The 17,415-nt window shown below is 47.0% G+C and overlaps 1 protein-coding gene across 2 annotated transcripts in view; it reads left to right on the top strand.

Moving 5' to 3' along the window:
* The window catches only part of MAP3K13 (mitogen-activated protein kinase kinase kinase 13), a 49,648-nt gene that overhangs the window by 13,671 nt on the left and 18,562 nt on the right, over positions 1-17,415 (top strand). For both annotated transcript variants that reach the window (XM_065748196.1, XM_065748195.1), the window contains exon 3: positions 16,346-16,914. In XM_065748196.1, coding sequence (XP_065604268.1) covers positions 16,413-16,914 — 502 coding nt within the window. In that variant the 5' untranslated portion in view covers positions 16,346-16,412. The remainder of the gene's footprint in view (positions 1-16,345; positions 16,915-17,415) is intronic.

The following is a 17,415-nucleotide window of genomic DNA, read 5'->3' on the forward strand; positions in this document are numbered from 1 at the left end:
GTACTTTCTACAAACCTTGCCTCGCTACTGAGTGGCATGTTGGAGTCTGAGCAGGCTTGCATCCCTCAGCTTGAACGGGGTGTGTAATCCCCTTTTTTTTTTACTCTGCTTGTGAGGTACTACAGGTTTTATATACTGCTATGACAGAACTGTCCTGCAGCATCCCTGAGTAAATGCTTCAGCTACCATGTTTTTGAGACTTCATGAGTAATCATGTGTTGTGGTTCCTCAGACCAGCCAAGAGAATCCTGGGGTCTGTGTTCAGCAGCAGAACAGAGAACCACAGGAAAGAGTAGATGGAGAAAGGGCAGTGAGCTCTAAAGAAAAAGCTCCTGAGAGCTCCGTGGCTGGTGCTTGTCTGGGAGGAGGATGGTGAGTGGGTTTTATGTGTCTTAAGAGTATTTATGTAGTGCTGATCAACGGTTCTCAAAGGAACTTTATCACAAAGCTGCAGAGAACTGTTAATACCAAAAATAATGCCTCATTCTGGGAGGCTCTAAATTACAAATGCTTGAATTCAGCTGTCTTAATGGGCTTTCAACATTTTTTTTTTGTATTTTTTTGCTGTAAGTCTGAGTAATATTCCTCAAAGAGGTTGTATAACAGCAGCAAGGCTGGAAAGATTTAATTCAGCAAGACCTCATGCTGCAAAAGATCAGATTAATTTTTCAGCTTCTGGTCTTGCTGCAGAGCTTTCAGTATTCCGCTGTCTTCATAGGAAGAGTCCTGCCATGTTCCAGAAGACCATCCTGACCCTATGGCTCAATGCATCGTCTGCATTGCTGGGCAGTTCTTGTGAGGCATTCGCTTATTTGCTCTCTAACACAGGAGGCAATGAGAATTCCCTGGGCTAGGGCTGCAGTCACCATTTAGAAAGCTTCTTTCAGTGACTTAAGGAAACTTCTCTTTCTTACAGACCGTGTGCATCACTCCTCACCACAGAGGTGGAAGATAGGGTTTTTTTGAGTGCGTGCATGGATTTTTATCTTTGCAGAAACCATTTCTGTCTTTGAGGAACTTAATCACCTCTCTTTACTTTGCTCAGATTGAGCAACCTCAGTCAGCCCACTCACCCCTGTAAGGTCCCTTTGTCAGCTCTGTTGTCCCGGTGGTTCTGGGGCAGGTTCTGTTTCTTGGCAAGTCTCACCCCAAAATGGGCTTTACTCAAGACTTAACCAAAACTGAACAGGCTGGTTACTTCCATTTTCTTGAATTTGTGCTCCTGGATAAAGTCACCTTGCTTGTGACAACTTGGTATTTGTAATTTGCACTGTCTGTGACCCTCTCTATATCCCCAGATCCTTCTCTACAGAACATCTGCTCGCCAGTTGTTGGTAACTGTGTGCAAGTGGATTTTATTCTCTGAACAGAACATCCCATATTGTTTCATTATTTCCTCAGTAGTTTCCTTTTTACGCATTGACAGATCAGTGCTTTTTTGTAGGAATAATGTAGGTGATGGGACTCTCCTTTCCACACATTAGACTTGGTTCTCAGATCCCATGAGCACAGCAGTGCTGCAGCTCCCAGCCTGGGAGGGGAAGGGTGGCTGTAGCTTAGCCAACTTTAAAAGCATCCCTTATGGCCACTAATTGTACATTCGTATTACTTGTGCAGCATTTCTCACTGCTGGCAATTGTGTTAGTGTTAATTATTGTTATGGAAGACTTCATTTTGGAGCCATCTCTGGGAGAATCACTATTTTATGGCTGTTCCCCCAAACAAATGGGTATGTTTTTCTCTTGGGGCCTCTGCTAAGGATTTCTGCAAATGACCTCCAAGGGGAAAAATAAGCAGAAAATGAATGCATTTCCTTCCCTTTAGTTGTATTTTTGATTAGGCATTAAAGATGGGGGTGACTGCATTTTGTACATTTCAGAGCTTGACAATGAAGGCTCCCTTTAGACATCCTATCTATGCAAATACTCAGACTTTCATCAGAGTGGATTTATGAGCAACCTTGTATACGTGTAGTTAGGAAGTTAGCCTTTGAGTTAGTTCAGTCTCTTCTGATTTTCTGCTTTTGCCATGGTGAGAGTTTGACTTCTGCTTTAGTTTTTCTGCTCCCCTGTGTGCCATCAGCGATGGGACAGTGGGATGAACAGCCACTGCTCTGATGTAGCACAGCCATCCCTTACACCTGAAGATAGATTTATTATCTTTTTAAGTATTGTTATTTTTGTCCTAAGATCAGTGTCAAGTTACCAAGGCCTGCAAGCAGCAAGCTTATGCTATGTTGGAGTGTGGGCTTAGTGTTATTGTTTTCAGTCTTCTGTGATTTCAGTAGTTTTATGGTGTATTAAAATTGAAGGTCGCTGCATTGGAGTGCTTGTTAGATGAGTATTTTAGGACCAGGCCCAAATTAATGTGATGTGTCAACTTTAAAGTGTCATGCCTAGCAGATGCTGTATAGCATTCCTATTAGTTACTAATTGGCTTGGAAGTCCTTAATTATCCTATCTCTTTCAAATATAGCGAGCAGATACTTGTTAAATACTTCTAGCTTTGCTTTTGCACCCATTTCCATTTCCACTGGCTTTGCCTGCTATCTCCTAGTGGTCTATTTAGTTTTCCAGATATCCTTTCTAGGTGTGAATTTGTCACTAGCACTTGTGTGCTCCCACATGAACTTTGCTCTTATAGTAGATTATATACACTGTACTTTTTTTTTTTCCCTTTTTGCTTTAATATCAAAGTGAATGTAGGGTTGTGTGTGGGCATCTAATACTTCATAACGAGTTCCCTGCTTTTGCCAGTGCTTTTGTCTGAGTGAGACATGGGGAAATTCTAACACTGCTCCACTTGTGGTTGGTTAGCTCTGCTGTTGCATGTGTGTTATTGAAGCACACAACTGATTGCTGCCCTGCTGCTTTCTAACGCTGTTGTTTGGCTATCAGCAAGATCTTGTAAGCAGCCATCACTTTTGGGCCAGTGGTTGCTTTTCATACTGAGTGGAGGTACTTCTCTCGGATTCAGTTCAGGACTTTTGCATTTGTAAAATTTTAATCTCCTGTTGAGACAGGGACACAATTCAGTGTTGGTACACTGACCCAGGGCACCACGGAAAGGAAAATCTCAAGTTGCGTGTGCAAGTGCTTTTCCTCTATCGGAGCTGTCCTGGGGTTTTGTTCCCACTTACTTTCCCTGCTGGGTGCTTTTTAAATGTCACTGCAATTAACCCTTGGAAAATTATTTTGTTCTATTTTTGCCACTGAGTTTTTAGTTCTGTGGCAAAATTCCTCCTTTTCTTCCACTTACTGAGTGTGGCACTGTGTTCCCTTTCTCAATCCTGAATTTATCATTGTGCCCTGGGGACAAGGAAAACAGGACCCAAGTGTCCAGGTGCTGCTGGGGTGAGAAGTCATGGCATGCAGCCATCCCTTGGAGGAGGTGTCACTGCCTTCGCAGCACTGCTTCTCCTTTTGTGTCCTACTGCTTGACCTGTAGCAGCTGCATTGTCTGAGTAGAAACCTTGCAATGTATTTTTTGTGAATTCTGGCTCTTAAAAAATAGGTTTTCATTCATTAGATCTCCTCAGCAGAAGTTAATGTGTGCTTTCTTTGATCTTGAAAGTAGGTAATGAGAGATTTGCATTAATTTTCATTTTCTCTGGTCAGCTTCATAAAGCTCCATTCAAAAACTGAAGTCCCAAATCAAAGCTCAGATGATGGTGGCTGCCAGTTCATCCAGAGCCCACTGATACGTTTGTATCATAGCAGCCCTTTGGTTGAATTGATTGTGCCCAGCTCCCTGGGTACTGCTGAGAGGTGAGGGTGTGTGGAGGGCTCCCACTCCTGGCTGTGCCATCCTGGCTGTCTGCTGAGCCCCTGGCTCCCTGTCAAAGACACTTAAACAAAAAAACCAACAAATAGCCCTACTCTCTTACCATGTGGAAACAACAATCCATCCCCTCATGTAAGTGCATTTTATGTAAGTACTCTCTGCACGTCTGGCTCTATTAGCCTTCAGAAGGAAGTTAGTATCAGGGCTGTAAAGGAATGCAATTTTTGCTTTCCAAACGCAGATCTGCTTTGTTGCTTCTTCCATTATCCTAGTTGATTTTGGGACGGTACTAAGTTTCCACGGAGTAAGATGGGAATGCCTCAGGCACCCTCTCAAAATGCACTCCAGGGCTTCTGATTTTGGCTTAGTTGCTTCCTGCTGGCTAGGAAAGGGTGGTGAAAATATGGAAATCCTGGCTTTAATAATCTGGAAGCTGTTGAGAAACAGTTATTACACTGATGAGTTCTGTTCCCCCCCAGGAACATGAAATCCAGAGACACAAAACCAAGGCCGAGCTTGGATCTGGGCAGAGAGAATGCAAGTACTGAGGAACAGAGTTTAGAGGGAGATTATGGTGATAGGTGGATGGTTGCACTGGATGGGTTTGGAGGTCTTTTCCAATCTTGGTGATCGTAAGATTCTATAACTTGATGTTAAGTGAACTGGTGCCTCCACTAGGACACAACCTTTCACTCAGACCTCCAAAATGGCACGGAGTGCCCTCGCATCCTGAGGACATGCATTGGCAGGGCCGTGGGATGGCATGAAGATGGCAGTGGGCTGCCATGTGCACGGAGCCCCGCTGTGCCCTCCGCTCCCCGCGCACGGCTGCGTGTGTTCAACTCGGTGTGCTTGGAGTTGTGCTTCTGAGCACTTCTGACATTGGGCGCTTGTCTGCCTGCTGCTGCGAGTGTTTGGGGAGAGCTGAATGCGTGATGCTGTCAGTGCTCCTATTTTGATTTTGTTTTGGTGCCTTTGCATCACTAATCCAACACAAGCCTCCTATTGTTCTCCCTGCGGCTTCCTTCCAGTGCGTGCTTATATTTCGTTATTTTAATAATAACACCCAGGGTTTGAAATCCTCCAAAAAAAAAAAAAAGCAAGCCCAAGAGATAACAAACTCCTTTTCTGATTACTAAATGCACTTGATTCATAGAACAGATGGCTGCTATTCGATACGCTGCCGTCACCAAGCCGTGCGCAGGGGCAGCAGCTCAGCTCGGAGGCAGCGGAGGATGTCCTCGCCCGCTCCTTCCCAGGCATGGCAGCACTGATGCCATTTTCCCCCTGGCCCCAGCAATGCACAGCCTGCTCCCCGTGTCCCCTCCCCGCCTCGCCGGCGTGGGGCTGCTGTGCTCGTGCTGCCTGGATCTGGCTGGCAGGAGGTGGCCGGCGGTGCCCGCACCGATTGGCTGCCCCCTGCTCCCCAGCCATCTCCAAACAGCCCCATTTCCATCCATTCATGAATCCGTGACGTCAGCACGCTTCTGTGCTCCTTTGCAGCAGGCTGCAGGATTGTGTGGGTGGAATTTCCTTTTATTTTGCAACACTTCCTTTTTATTTTTTTTTCCTTTTTTTTTTCTTTTTTCTTTCTTTTTTTTTTTTTCCTGCCTTCCATCTTTTTTAAAACAAGAAAATGGAGCGTGGCACAGGCAGCCGTCGTCCTCGTAAGTATCTGGAGAAAATGTCTATTTTGAAGCGTGCGTGCTTGTGTCTGTGTTTGATGGGCAGCGCTCCCGTTCCTCCATTTATCTGGGGAGGACAGATGGATGTTGCATTGGCAGTGCGAGAGGGCTGAAAAATGATGCTGAGAGCAGGGATGGGGAAATGGGAAGCACGAATTCATCCATCCCTGTGTTGCAGAGCCGGAGCTGCCCTGTCCTTTCGCTTGTCTGAGAGACATTTTTCAGTTACAATTCTGCACGTTATCTTCTTGTGCCCCCCTTTTAAAGGGGAAGGAGGGAAAAGCAATAGAGAATGGGTATGTGTGGAATATGCAGGGGATGTCATGAGTATTGCTAGAGATAAGGTTACGAAGCAGAATTGTGGTTTTTGTTGTTTCCTTTTTTTTTTTTTTTACCCCCCCTCCCCTTCTAGGCAATTGTGATGCTTTCCCATGTGGACTCGTGAAATGCTTCTTCTGTTGTGTCACAGTAGTAAATAATTAAAATTTGTTTTTGATGTGATGGAGAGATGTCTTTTTCTCTTTAGCAGCCTGCTAGGAATTCTCCCTTTATTCCAGCAAGCAGCAGCTTGTGCCATCTGTGTGTCACTGAACACAGGAGTTGTGCCCTTTCCCCAGTAAACCAGGAGCTGGGAGCAGCATTTGGGTTAAGCATCAGTTCACAGGGGCAAGATTTGTCATATTCTTGCTCACCTGGATGGGGCATGATGTCATGTTTTCTCCCAATGAAATGAGCAGAGCTGTTCTATAATTTTATTTTTGGAGCCTGGGGGGAGGTGTCTGTGCTGCAATATCTTAATCATACCAAGCTGGGTAGCTGCCTTCGGTAAATGAAAAACGGGCTATTTTGGGTTGATCTGGGGAAAGATGACATCAGGTCTGGGTGTGTGGAGATCTGGGTTTTATCAATAGGCAGCCCGTTTCGGTGGGAGAAACGGAAGGAACTCGTGAGCGCTGATTACATAGAAATTTTTGTGAAGAACAGAAGTGAACCGAGAGAGATCAAGCAGGTCTGACCGCAGGTGTGGCCCTTCTCCCAGCACCTGCTGTGCGGCCGTGGGCACCGGGGGCTGTCCTGCAATTAAAGTTGGTGGTGGCATACAAGTTTCTGCCACTGCCCTTTTATTTGTAGGGCTACGGCCCTTGGAAGCTCTGCTTCTGTAGCACAGTGCTGCTGTGAAACTCCAGCACACGGCGTTTTGCTGGGGCGGGTTGCGTGCTCCTGCTCTCACACCGGTTTTGTTCCTGCGTGTCGGGCTCTCCGGGTCTTTGTGAGCCGTGCTGTCACTCAGAGCTGTCTTTGTCCCCCGCTGCCTGATGCTTGCATCTAGGGCCGGGATTCACTGTGACCCCCACGTCTGCAATTAGCCAGCAGCTCCCAGCGCAGCGCATCTGGTGAGCATGCTCACCGCTCCTGCTCAACGCCGAACGGTGTTAATGGGGGCACGTTTTCTTCCGATGGCTTTCCCTTAACCTTCCTCTTTTGCTTCCTCTTTTGTATTCCGTGCTGAGGAGTTGCTAAGGGCCTTGTCTCCGATGGGTGGGGGAATTGAGTGATGATTTGTTTGAGAATCTCTTCGTGGGTAAGCGGTTTCGCAATTGATAGCTGTTAAAACACGGCACCGTTCTGAGCAGAGAGGATAAAGCTTTTGCACTGTTCTTCTTTTTAATGACTGCGTGAGCAAATATGACAAGGTGTCTGAGCCTGGAGTTGTTTGTACTTGGTGCCTCTCTGGGGCTTCCTGCAGCTCGGTCGTGGGAATAGTCATCCCATTTTTCAAAATGGGAGAATCTGAAAAGCTTGTATGTATCGATGCATATAAAATAAAAGAGAGAAACAGGTGTGATGTCAGCTGTAGGGACAGATATGAGGTTGAGGAAGGTTCTGCTGTGCAGGACAGGGTGAGCTGGGCAGCACCCACAGCTCACTGTGCACTGAGTGGCTCTGCCAAGTTCCCACCTGAAGTCCTGGCTGCAGAGGAGGATGGAGGAGGGCTGCTTCTGCAGCTTTGGGGAGTTTCACAGTCATCACTGAATGAAAGTGAATAAATTGAGGCAAATGTTACCTCTGCGTTTGCAGAAAGAAGCAGGAGTTGAATGCTTCAGCAAGCCTTGGCCTGCTTAGGGCACCTCTTTTCTCTCCTTATGCCCTGTGCAGGGGCTGGAGCACCTGAAGGATGCTCTTGCTGTGACATTTCAGCAAATCACGTTTGCTTCTTGCAGGGAAAAAAGGGGGTGGGCGGTGAATATTTCACTGAGACCGTGCACTGCTTTGGATTGCCACAGCAGCCAGCTTGCTACCCAAAGTGGGCTGGAAGCAGAAACACTGTGCTTGCTGCCTCCCCTATGAATGCTCATTTTGACCTCTGTGCTCTTCCCCTGTTTACAGCCTCAACCAAATCATTGCGTGTTGGAGTGGGCTTAAAGGCACTTTCAGTGATTGGGAGTGGGCTGGGGTCAAGAAGGGGTTTTTCCATGAAAAGTACGTGGTTCTGTAATCCTCTGTCAAACCTGTGATTGTTGCTGCTCTTTGTAGTGCAGGGTGAGGGGTGCTGTGAGGCAAGAAAGGGGAGACAGACCCCTGTGGGGCATGGAGGGAGGCTGGCTTTCCTCCGTAGATGATTCATAGATACATCTCCAGCAGTGAGACTGTGGAGTGCAGGTGTTGGGGTGGAGGTTTCCTGTGCTCCTGGGATGTTTGTCCTTTCCTGTCCCCAGCTCATTGCTTTGCAACCTTCAGGTCTTGTGGAGGACACCGAAAGCAGTAGCAAAGAGAGGGAGCTTACCCCTGGAACATGGAGTGCTTGACCTCTGTCCTCATGGCCTGAGAAGATCCCCTTCCTTTGTCGGAGCTATCTAGCAGGGTGAGCCAGGGGCTGGCGTTACTTTGGAAGGTCCCTGCAGGATGCCAGCTGGCACACAGGGCCTGTACACTGTGCTGTGTGGTTCTGCAGCCCATGACATTGTGTGTTGTGTGTGCTGCCCTGATCGTGTTACCATCACAGAAGGCTCTTGTGGCCAGAGAATAGGATCACACCTCTGGGGTGCTGCTCCAGCCCATACGCCGTGTCAGTAAGATGGGCTTAATAGAGGCTCCTGAGCAGGCCATTGTGCTCACTCCTCTGTTAAGGAGTAATCCTCTTTGCTTGTGGAAGTGCTGTGGTGCTCACTGAGCTGCTGCTTCCCTTATTAGCTGCCTGCTCCTCCAGGTGTGTACACCCATCCTGGTGGTGATGGAAGGCTGAAGCACTGCACGTGCCCCACTATTTGTTTTGTTTTCACCTGCAGCTGTTACCTTCGTGCTGGATATGAGTCATGTAAACTGCTAGTGCTGAGGAGCTTGTGTATAGTTTTTATGTCAAATGTGCTTTGCAAATGTTGAATAATTCATAGCTACTATGAAAATAATAACAAGTATGTGAGTGAATTTACCTGAGACCGGGCTGATGTCTCGCGTGAATTCAAGTGAGAGTTTGATTCAGTCATAGGATTCCTGAAAATAGCACTTGCATATTGATCTTCATCCTCAAAGATCTCTCAGATGTTAATTAATCTTAAAGCTGCTCCTTGGAGGAAAATACGATGTTTCTGTTCTGCAGGGGAAGTTACAAGACACAGCTCATTGGTAGTACTTGGAAATCTTTGTGGCTTCATGTGGCAATGGCAGAGAAGTTCATAAGTTCATAAGTTCATAAGGTTGGAAAGGACCTATAAGATCATCTAGTCCAACCAATGAGAAGCTGTCCAAGGGCCTGTGAACTCTGAATTTTCCTTCCTTTTCCAGAAGATCACTTCTGAATTTTGATCCAGGGTGGAGTCCAGTAGTAGTTCAGAGGTATAAAAGGCTACTCAGTGATTGAGGCTGTTTATAGCAGCTGGATGATGCACAGCATTCTTGAAGAATGTGACAGAGGGCATCAGTGGTCTTTTGGATGCTGAAGCAGTGTCCAGCTGCTGGTCCAGTGAAACCACTGGTCTTTGATGGATGTCCATAGTTTGGGACATGCAAGCAGCCATACCAGAAGTGGGGAATCATAGAATTATTAAGGTTGCAGAAGCCCTCTAAGATCCAGCCATCAACCCGTCACCACCATGCTCATAAGCCATGCTTGTTTGGTAAGGGAAGAGGGAGGGGGAGGAAAGATGCCACCTCTCTTTTATAGTAAGGAGACTGTATGGACAGCAGACATGGTTACATGGCACTGCACTGTGCTTCTTGTTTAAGGTTATGTATGGGTACTGGGCATGGATGTGCATGTGAACACAGGGTGAATCACAGCTGCTGTCAGTAATTGCCTTCCTTTCCTACTGCTGTCTTCCAAATTTTTGGTCTGGCAACCAGTTCCTGGCAGACACGTGGGGATTTGATGAAGAGTGGAGTTAGAAATCCCTTTCCCATTTGATTGTCAAGATCGCGTGTTAAGTCCCTAGGCATACAAACTTAATTTCACATCATCACATTCAGTTCGTTATAACAGCACGGTTACAGGGTGGTCCCTCCTTTACCAGCCCTTTTTCTGCCCCCAGCCCTGTTCCCTGATGGCAGCTGGTTGGTAACCATCCGTTTCTCAAAAAACCATTGCCCTCAGTTCAGAACCACAGAGAAAGGCTGGCTGCTTTGCGATAGAAATATGTAGTACCAAAATCCTGCAGTGAATGTAAGAGTCATTATGCAACATCACTTATTTCCTATGGCATCAGATTATGCAATTTCTGAGCAGAAGAATGCAAAGCCCTGGAAGAACACAGCAGCATTTTAGGAGAGCCAAAAATACCTTATACAGGATAGAGGAAGCATTTATGTATGTAGCGCTGAAAATACACAGTTATGTAAGCTTCTTATTTCATAAACTGTGCTTTGGGAAGCTGGCTCGCTAGCAGGTGAAACAGGAATCAATCTGGCTTTCACTGACATCAGCTGGAGAAGTCTCCCTGAATATGAGGCAGGGGTGGGGGTTGGCTCTGCCTGCCTTGTTCAGGCAGTGATGGTTCGTTTCGTTTGTTCCTCATGCCAAAAAGACAGCAGTGCTGCCTGATTTCTTCTTCCAAATTGAGCACCTTCTTCTCCACACACCCCCAAATCTGCGACCTTATGGTGGAGGAGTTCCTAGCTTAAATGTTTGTCTGGTGTCTGTGGAGTTAAAACACTCATTCCTATGCAGAGAACCAGTGCCGATGCACGTTGTGTGCAGTGATCAGTTAGCGAGATCTTTAAGGTGTAGTGATGCCCTGTTAAATTCGTTTGGAGGAGATGAGAAAAGGGGGTCTGGTTGATGCAACGTGTTGGGATTTTGACATGGTTGCTCACTAGAGGTTCTTCAGCTGAACAGCTATAAAATACCAGGCACACCCTTTCACAGACAAATGGTTAAATGACATGAAATGAGAGTGAGGATGGGTAGAGTAATGGAGAAGAATTTTCGCTTGCAGCAGTTGTCAGCTCTGGGTCCTGGGGCTTGCACTCATACTCCTTACACCTTTGCTTCCTGTGTCCAGGTCACTGGGGATCATTCAGAAGTAAGGCTCTCAGAGTAAGACCTGATGGACCTAGAGTACCAGATGGACCTCATAAACTTGGATGATAAAATGTCACATTTGGTGTTGACTGCATACAGATTTAATCTTAACGTCCTGTATGTAGGAATCAGATTCCAAACTGGCATTTTCTGCTCAGGAATGAGATCTTAAGGATGCAAGAGACCTGTAGGATTTAGCTGAACCTCCAGGAGCACAGCAGGATGTAAGACAGCATTGGAGGAGTAGTTAGGAAATGGGTGAACAACAAAAGCAGTTGTTACATCTCAGTACATTTCTCAGTGGGGCTTTACTCCCTCGCCTCTCAGATGATAGAGAAGTGGGAAAGGTGTAGAGAGGTGATCAGAGATGCAGAGCAACTTTCAGAGGGCGAATGGGTAGGTGGAGTGGGGTTTTCAGGCTTAGAAATAGATGTTGAGTGGAGGATGAGATGGTTTGTAAAATGGCAGCTGGCATTAAAAGATAAAGGGTTCAGGTGTCAGTGAAGAGCTCCTCGTTTGAGGAGAGTGACAAGCAGGTGGGGGTTGGTGGGAAGGATAGGTGGTGTTACCTTGTGCAGCACGCAGTGAAGTTACAAACCATCCTGCCTCAAGTAGCCAATGCCCAAGTGTTTTTGTTTGAAAAATGGTTTGACACGTTCGTGCAGGAAAAATGTGATGTGGGCTGCAGAGTGGAAAACTAGCACTGCGTGCTGCTGAGCTGGGAGGTCGTTGTGCAGTGTGGGGAGACTGCCTGGGGTGTGCTAGGGGCATTTACCTGTCTGCAGGTCCCTGTCTTGGTTCTTGGAGCAGAAACAGAGATAAATGACCGTGCCATTCTGCTCTGATCTGTTTATTTTTTTTTTCCTGTGGCATGGTCTAGGTGCTGCTTCTTTCAACCTCGACAGGCTGAGCTGGAATATATAAGGTGCAAACCTCCAGCTGGCTCGAGGCACAGAACCCAAATGCAGTCATTCTGAATAATTCTTGGCTGGAATGCTGTACTATTTTTGTCATTGTCAGAAGGAGTTCAGACCAGAAAGCGAGGCAGAGTTGTCTTTCTCACTGATGCAGTGACAGACAGAGGTACATTACGACTGCAAAATCATTTTGCCACAGTGTTGAGTACCTATTTGGGAGGAGACTGAGTACATTGAGTAAAGGTGAACATTCATTAGAAGGTGCAGGAGTTCAAGTTTGTGTTATGATGGTACAGTAACTATGGCATAGTTACACATCCAGGTCTCACCTGCTTAATGCCCACAGCTATGCTAAATACTCTGCTGACTTCTTAGTGTGATTGTTGAGTTGTAAACCCCAACTCACGAAGCTCAGGAAATACCATGTCTGCCAACAGCGATCATCTTATGTTGAGGTGGCACTCAGATACTTACAGAGAAAGGAATTAAAAGTCCACAGTTCATGTTCTGCAGAAGGTACAGAAGTCATGAGATATTTATCAGAAATTACAGGCACAGAAGACCAGAAAAAACTGTGACAACATTTCTGTTTACCCAGGTAAATCTGCTGTTTTCTTGTACAGCAAGCAAGGGTGCGTGCATAAATGTGCTGAGATCAGAGCTGCTGCACTGACAGCTGCAAAATCTCAGGTGGGTCAGATGAAGTGCTTTCAGCTCGTTTATCAGAAATTATTGATGTTTTGGCAACGTTGTCATTGCAGTACTTGAAAATAAGGCTGGGTTGTGGCTGAGAGTTCACACAGGTGTGAAGGATGGGGTGTGTGTGGTGATGGAGGAGCTTCCTTGAACGAAGAGACACAGATTCATTCCTTCCTCCTCCAAAATAAACAGAAAAACACCCAAACAAAACCAACCACAAAACTGACAAGGTGTTGCCTGTTGGTCTGTGCATCTCATCCTGCGTTACTGTAGGTACAGCTCGTGCTCTGAACAGCCATGCCAAACAGGAACGTGTACTCCAAGTGGTGTAAAACCACAGAAGTGCAGTACCAGGGGAACGTCTGATTCATCCACACAGCACCTTCCTCAGCAGCAGACTGTGAAGAGAACGAGTTTGCTGGAATCCCATGGAACACAGAGCGTGTGATTGCAAACCCCAGGGGTCGGATATGAGAGCCGTGGCTGCAGTCCTCACCAGCTCAGCAGCTCTCAGTTCTTTAACGTGCTGGAGGTGGCCCATGTGCCCAGTCAGGAGACTGCAGAAGGCTGAGTGGGGAAAGTTCCCTGCAGGAGATGGTCAGCGGGGGCAGTGGAGCTGCTGCAGGGTGTGTGTGGCGTGGTGAGATAACGCTGCTTCGTAAGCAGACTGTTTGCTTTGTTAGATTCCAGAAGGCTTTGAAGTATTGTCCCAAGCCAGGAGTGTTGTGCTTGTCTTTAGATGATACGCAGTTGTCATCAGCATGGAAAGGGATAGTTACCTTGCTGTGCCTAATGCATCCAGGAGAAAGTCATGCTGAGTACCAGGAAAACACAAGGGGAGCTCCAGTGTGTGAATATAAGTGGTGGTATACACAGGAATCCCCTCTGACCTTGAGGTTTGCCCCGTGTCAGCTAGCTGCTCTGATTTAGTCCTTTAGTGTGCATCAGAGAATTGCCTTTACTTAGTATAATGGACATGCAGTTGCTGGATGCTCTTGGCTCTGTGATATTATAGCAACTGAAGGAAACCAATCCAGTGTTACCAGGCATGTGTACTATTGGGAAACTGAGGGGTGACTGCTTTGTTCTCGGGCAGCCTTACAGTACGCTGTTTTGCACTTTGAATTATGATTTGCTATTTGAGTTTTAGCACAGCCTTTCACAGGAAGGACTTGCTTTTAGGCTGTGCAAGGCATGTCTTTGCCTCGGCCACGTCTTCCAACCTTGACCATTGACTGGACACAGAGTTCAGCTGGTGCAGGTAGCTCTGTGCACGTGTGAGAACACCTACCAGAGGGAGCACACGTAACAGGCCTTGTGGAAGCACGTCTTGTGATAGCTGATTCACCCACACTGGTGCTGCTTTGGTTAATCTGTTGCTTCTCTAATAGCTGTCAGCAGCAGTTCAGGCTGTCTGGCGTGGACAGGAACAGCCTCGTTCTTCCCAGAAGAGGAGTGCTTTGCCCTGCTTGTGTTTGGGCATGGGGAGGCTTTGCTGGGAGAAAAACTGCCTGGAAATGGAATCACTTACAAGAAGTTGGGATTATACAAAATTACTCTGAGCCTTAAATTCCTTTGTAGGCATGAAACACATTTGCTAGCTGCAGAGTGCGTGAACTCATGAAAATAGCTTAAGTCAGAGGTTCTGCCTTGAGGTCTGCAGTTGCAGAAGCACTTTGTGAAATGTGAGTATCTTCGGTGTACTCACAACCCTCCTGCCATGTGCATGGCTTTCAGCTTGGACGCTGCTACAGCAGAAGCAGCATTAAGGTAGAAGGAGAATGCTGCTTGCCTGTGTTCTTCAGTGGAGAAACTAAGGGAGCACATACAAATCATAACCTTCCCAAATGGCAAACACTCTGTGTATTGTGAAACCTCAGGCTGTTGATGAAATGACTGGGTTTTTTGGGGGGAAGGCTGTTGTTGCTGTGCTGAATCTCCAGAGTAAAGCATTCTGAAGTCAGGAAACGGGGCACAGAGTTAGCAGCAAAATCCTTAACAGCAAAATCCTAGCTGTCCTTAGTGTATTGTGTTAACTAGGTGTGAGCTACTGTGGGACATTATCACCTCAATTCTTGTTTAGGCTTTTACTCTGGGGTTTCTTGTGGGTGAAATGGACTGTTTCATTCATTCTGCTGAACATGCTGCGTTACAAAGAGTAGATTCTGAAATTGTGGTCAGATTTGAAACTTTTCCCCATTCCTTCTTTGCATCAACAGCAAACTGTGATCATACAACGTCTGTGAGCAGTAAGCATGCTGCTGCAGGCACCACACCAGGCAGGCAGTTGTAATGCTGCTCGAGGATAGGTCCTGACTAACCAGCTCTTGAGGTCAGCTCCTTTCCTGGCATGGACTGTGGTGCAATTTTGGCCTCTGTTAATATTTCGCATTCTCCTGAAGAATTATGCTTACAATCGGAATGACATCCTTCAGACAAAGCCTCAGTGTGTACCCTTATGGTCAGGTGGAAGTACAGGGAACAGGAGGTGATGCAGAACAGTCTCCTGACTGTTCCCATTCACTGCTTCCCCTGCTGAAGTGGGACTGAAGCACGGGGTACAAGCTTTTCATACACGGAGCTGAAGTTCTTATCTTTTATCTCTGTAGTGACCTCGTCTTGAAAAATTATGGCTCTGAGCTGTTCCCTCTTGATTGGCTGTGTGCACTTGGCCACCTCGTTCTTCCTTTCAGTGCCTGTTTGCAGAGCTCAGGACTTTGAACCTGGTGTAACTGATCTTACGTCTTAAAGTAGTTTCTCTCACTGCCGGTTTTCCCCGTTAATTTTATATGCAATTAAAAATTGGACTTTGTTCTTTTCCAAGCTGCATGTGCCTAATGACTTTGTGGTGCAGGGTCAGTGCCTTGTGTTTCAGAGGTGGCTCTGCCCAAGGAAGGCACTGGGCAGTGAGTGGCCTGTGCAGGACAGGGTGACCTGGGATGTCCCCCAGGAGGGGTGACAGAGCTGGCTTCTGGAAAGAGGGCTTGTAGTGGATTGTGTAGCAAGAGGAGAGGGATGGGAGGACCTTGAAAAAGGGATGCTGACTCTGACTGTGTGTGCAGTTTGAACTGAAGGACTACGATGATCACAGCTTGCAGCTGGGGAGGAGCAGGTACCAACCATCCTTTGGAGAATGCTGTGTCAAAATATCACAGAGAATCATAAGGATTGGAAGGGATCTCTGGAGATCTCTCAGTCCAACCCCCTGCTAAAGCAGGTGCCCTGCAGTAGGTCTCACAGGGAGGCATGCAGGCAGCTCTTGAATACCTCCAGAGAAAGAAACTCCACCACCACCTCTCTGGGTAACCTGTTCCAGTGCTTTGTCGCTCTGTCAGTAAAGAAGTTCTTCCTTTGTCTTTATTTTTCTCATGCCTCATCTCAGGGGTTTACAGAGGAATCCTGGGTTTGTGAGCTGTGCCAGACCCGGGGCCATTGATGGCACTCACACTGTAGCTGGGGAACACCTGGGGATCATCTTCAGTCTGATAAAGTCTGTGCTGTGAATGTGAATTGCGTGGCACAGTTCTGACTGTCAGGTGTTTGTGCAGCACTAGCGGTGTGTGTTCTCCAGGACACTGAGCGTACTTTATTTGCTTCTTTCAGCTCAGTTCTTGCTTCCTAAGTATCAACAGCTGTCTGGTGTGGCTGGTTAATTTTGTTAATTATCAGCTCCCCTCGACAAAAGTGCACGTAGCAGAAATACTTGGATGAAAATTTGAGAGTTGCTGTTCTTCCTCTCGTTGCAGGTACTGGCTCCATGCATCACGTCTGAGTCGTGCCATTCTCTAAGTTCCAGCTCAGCCCATCTCCTTGATGCACACTCACGGCATCATGGCCAGCACTCAGGATCGCCTGAGCTTGTCTTCCTCCCCGAACTCGATCAGCAAAGCTTTCTGTGAAGATAAAGACTTTGGCAGGCTACACGATGAACGTGGACCTACTGGAAACCACCCGTCCCCTGAGCTCATAGAGGATATGCGTGAGAAGGGCTTGCTGCAGACAGACCTCATGGACAACGTGAGCAGCCCGGTCACTGCGGCCGTGCTGACCAGCATCAGTGAGGACTCTAGGGACCAATTTGAGAACAGTGTGCTGCAGCTGCGAGAGCAGGATGAATCTGAAACAGCCATTCCTCAGGGCAACAGGAGCACTATGGATGGGGAGAGCAACAGTGGGGCGGATGATGTTAAAGTGCAGTTCAACAGATCAGGCAGTGGGAGTGGTGGGTTTCTGGAGGGACTTTTTGGCTGCCTGAGGCCCGTGTGGAACATCATAGGCAAAGCGTACTCCACAGACTACAAACTGCAGCAGCAAGGTAAGTGTGGAAACAAACCTTCATTTCTTCTGGGACAACGTGTGAAGATGAGGAAAGCAATCCAGGGCTTTTGCCAGCTTTGTGCCTGACTGCTTTGCCTCATACAACTCTGTAACGGGTTTGCAAAGAGAAATCTCTGACCTCACAGCCTACAGTTGTTGTTAGCATTGAAGGCTGCCAGGGGTGGAGTCAGAAACAATTGCATGTCCTAATCCAGGCCCTTGGACTGCTGTGACAAAGTCTGAATCTGAACCAGGTATTTCTGTAAGTGAGGGTCAGAAGAATAGTGTCAAACATGGGATGGCATGCAGAAACTGCTTCGTTTCTGCAGCTTCCCTGTGCCAGATGAACTTGACACAGGCATTTCTACTGCTACGTGTGCATGAGGGCTGTCTCCAGTTGACTGCCAAGTAGCAGGAGTATTTCTTCCCTATGGGTGCGTTACGTGCATATATATATATATGCTGCACTGACATATATATATATATTTTACAAAAAATA

Source organism: Cyrtonyx montezumae, unplaced genomic scaffold (genome assembly GCF_038088225.1).
Source record: "Cyrtonyx montezumae isolate F1298 unplaced genomic scaffold, pur_monq_1.0 scaffold_5, whole genome shotgun sequence".
Taxonomy (NCBI): domain Eukaryota; kingdom Metazoa; phylum Chordata; class Aves; order Galliformes; family Odontophoridae; genus Cyrtonyx; species Cyrtonyx montezumae.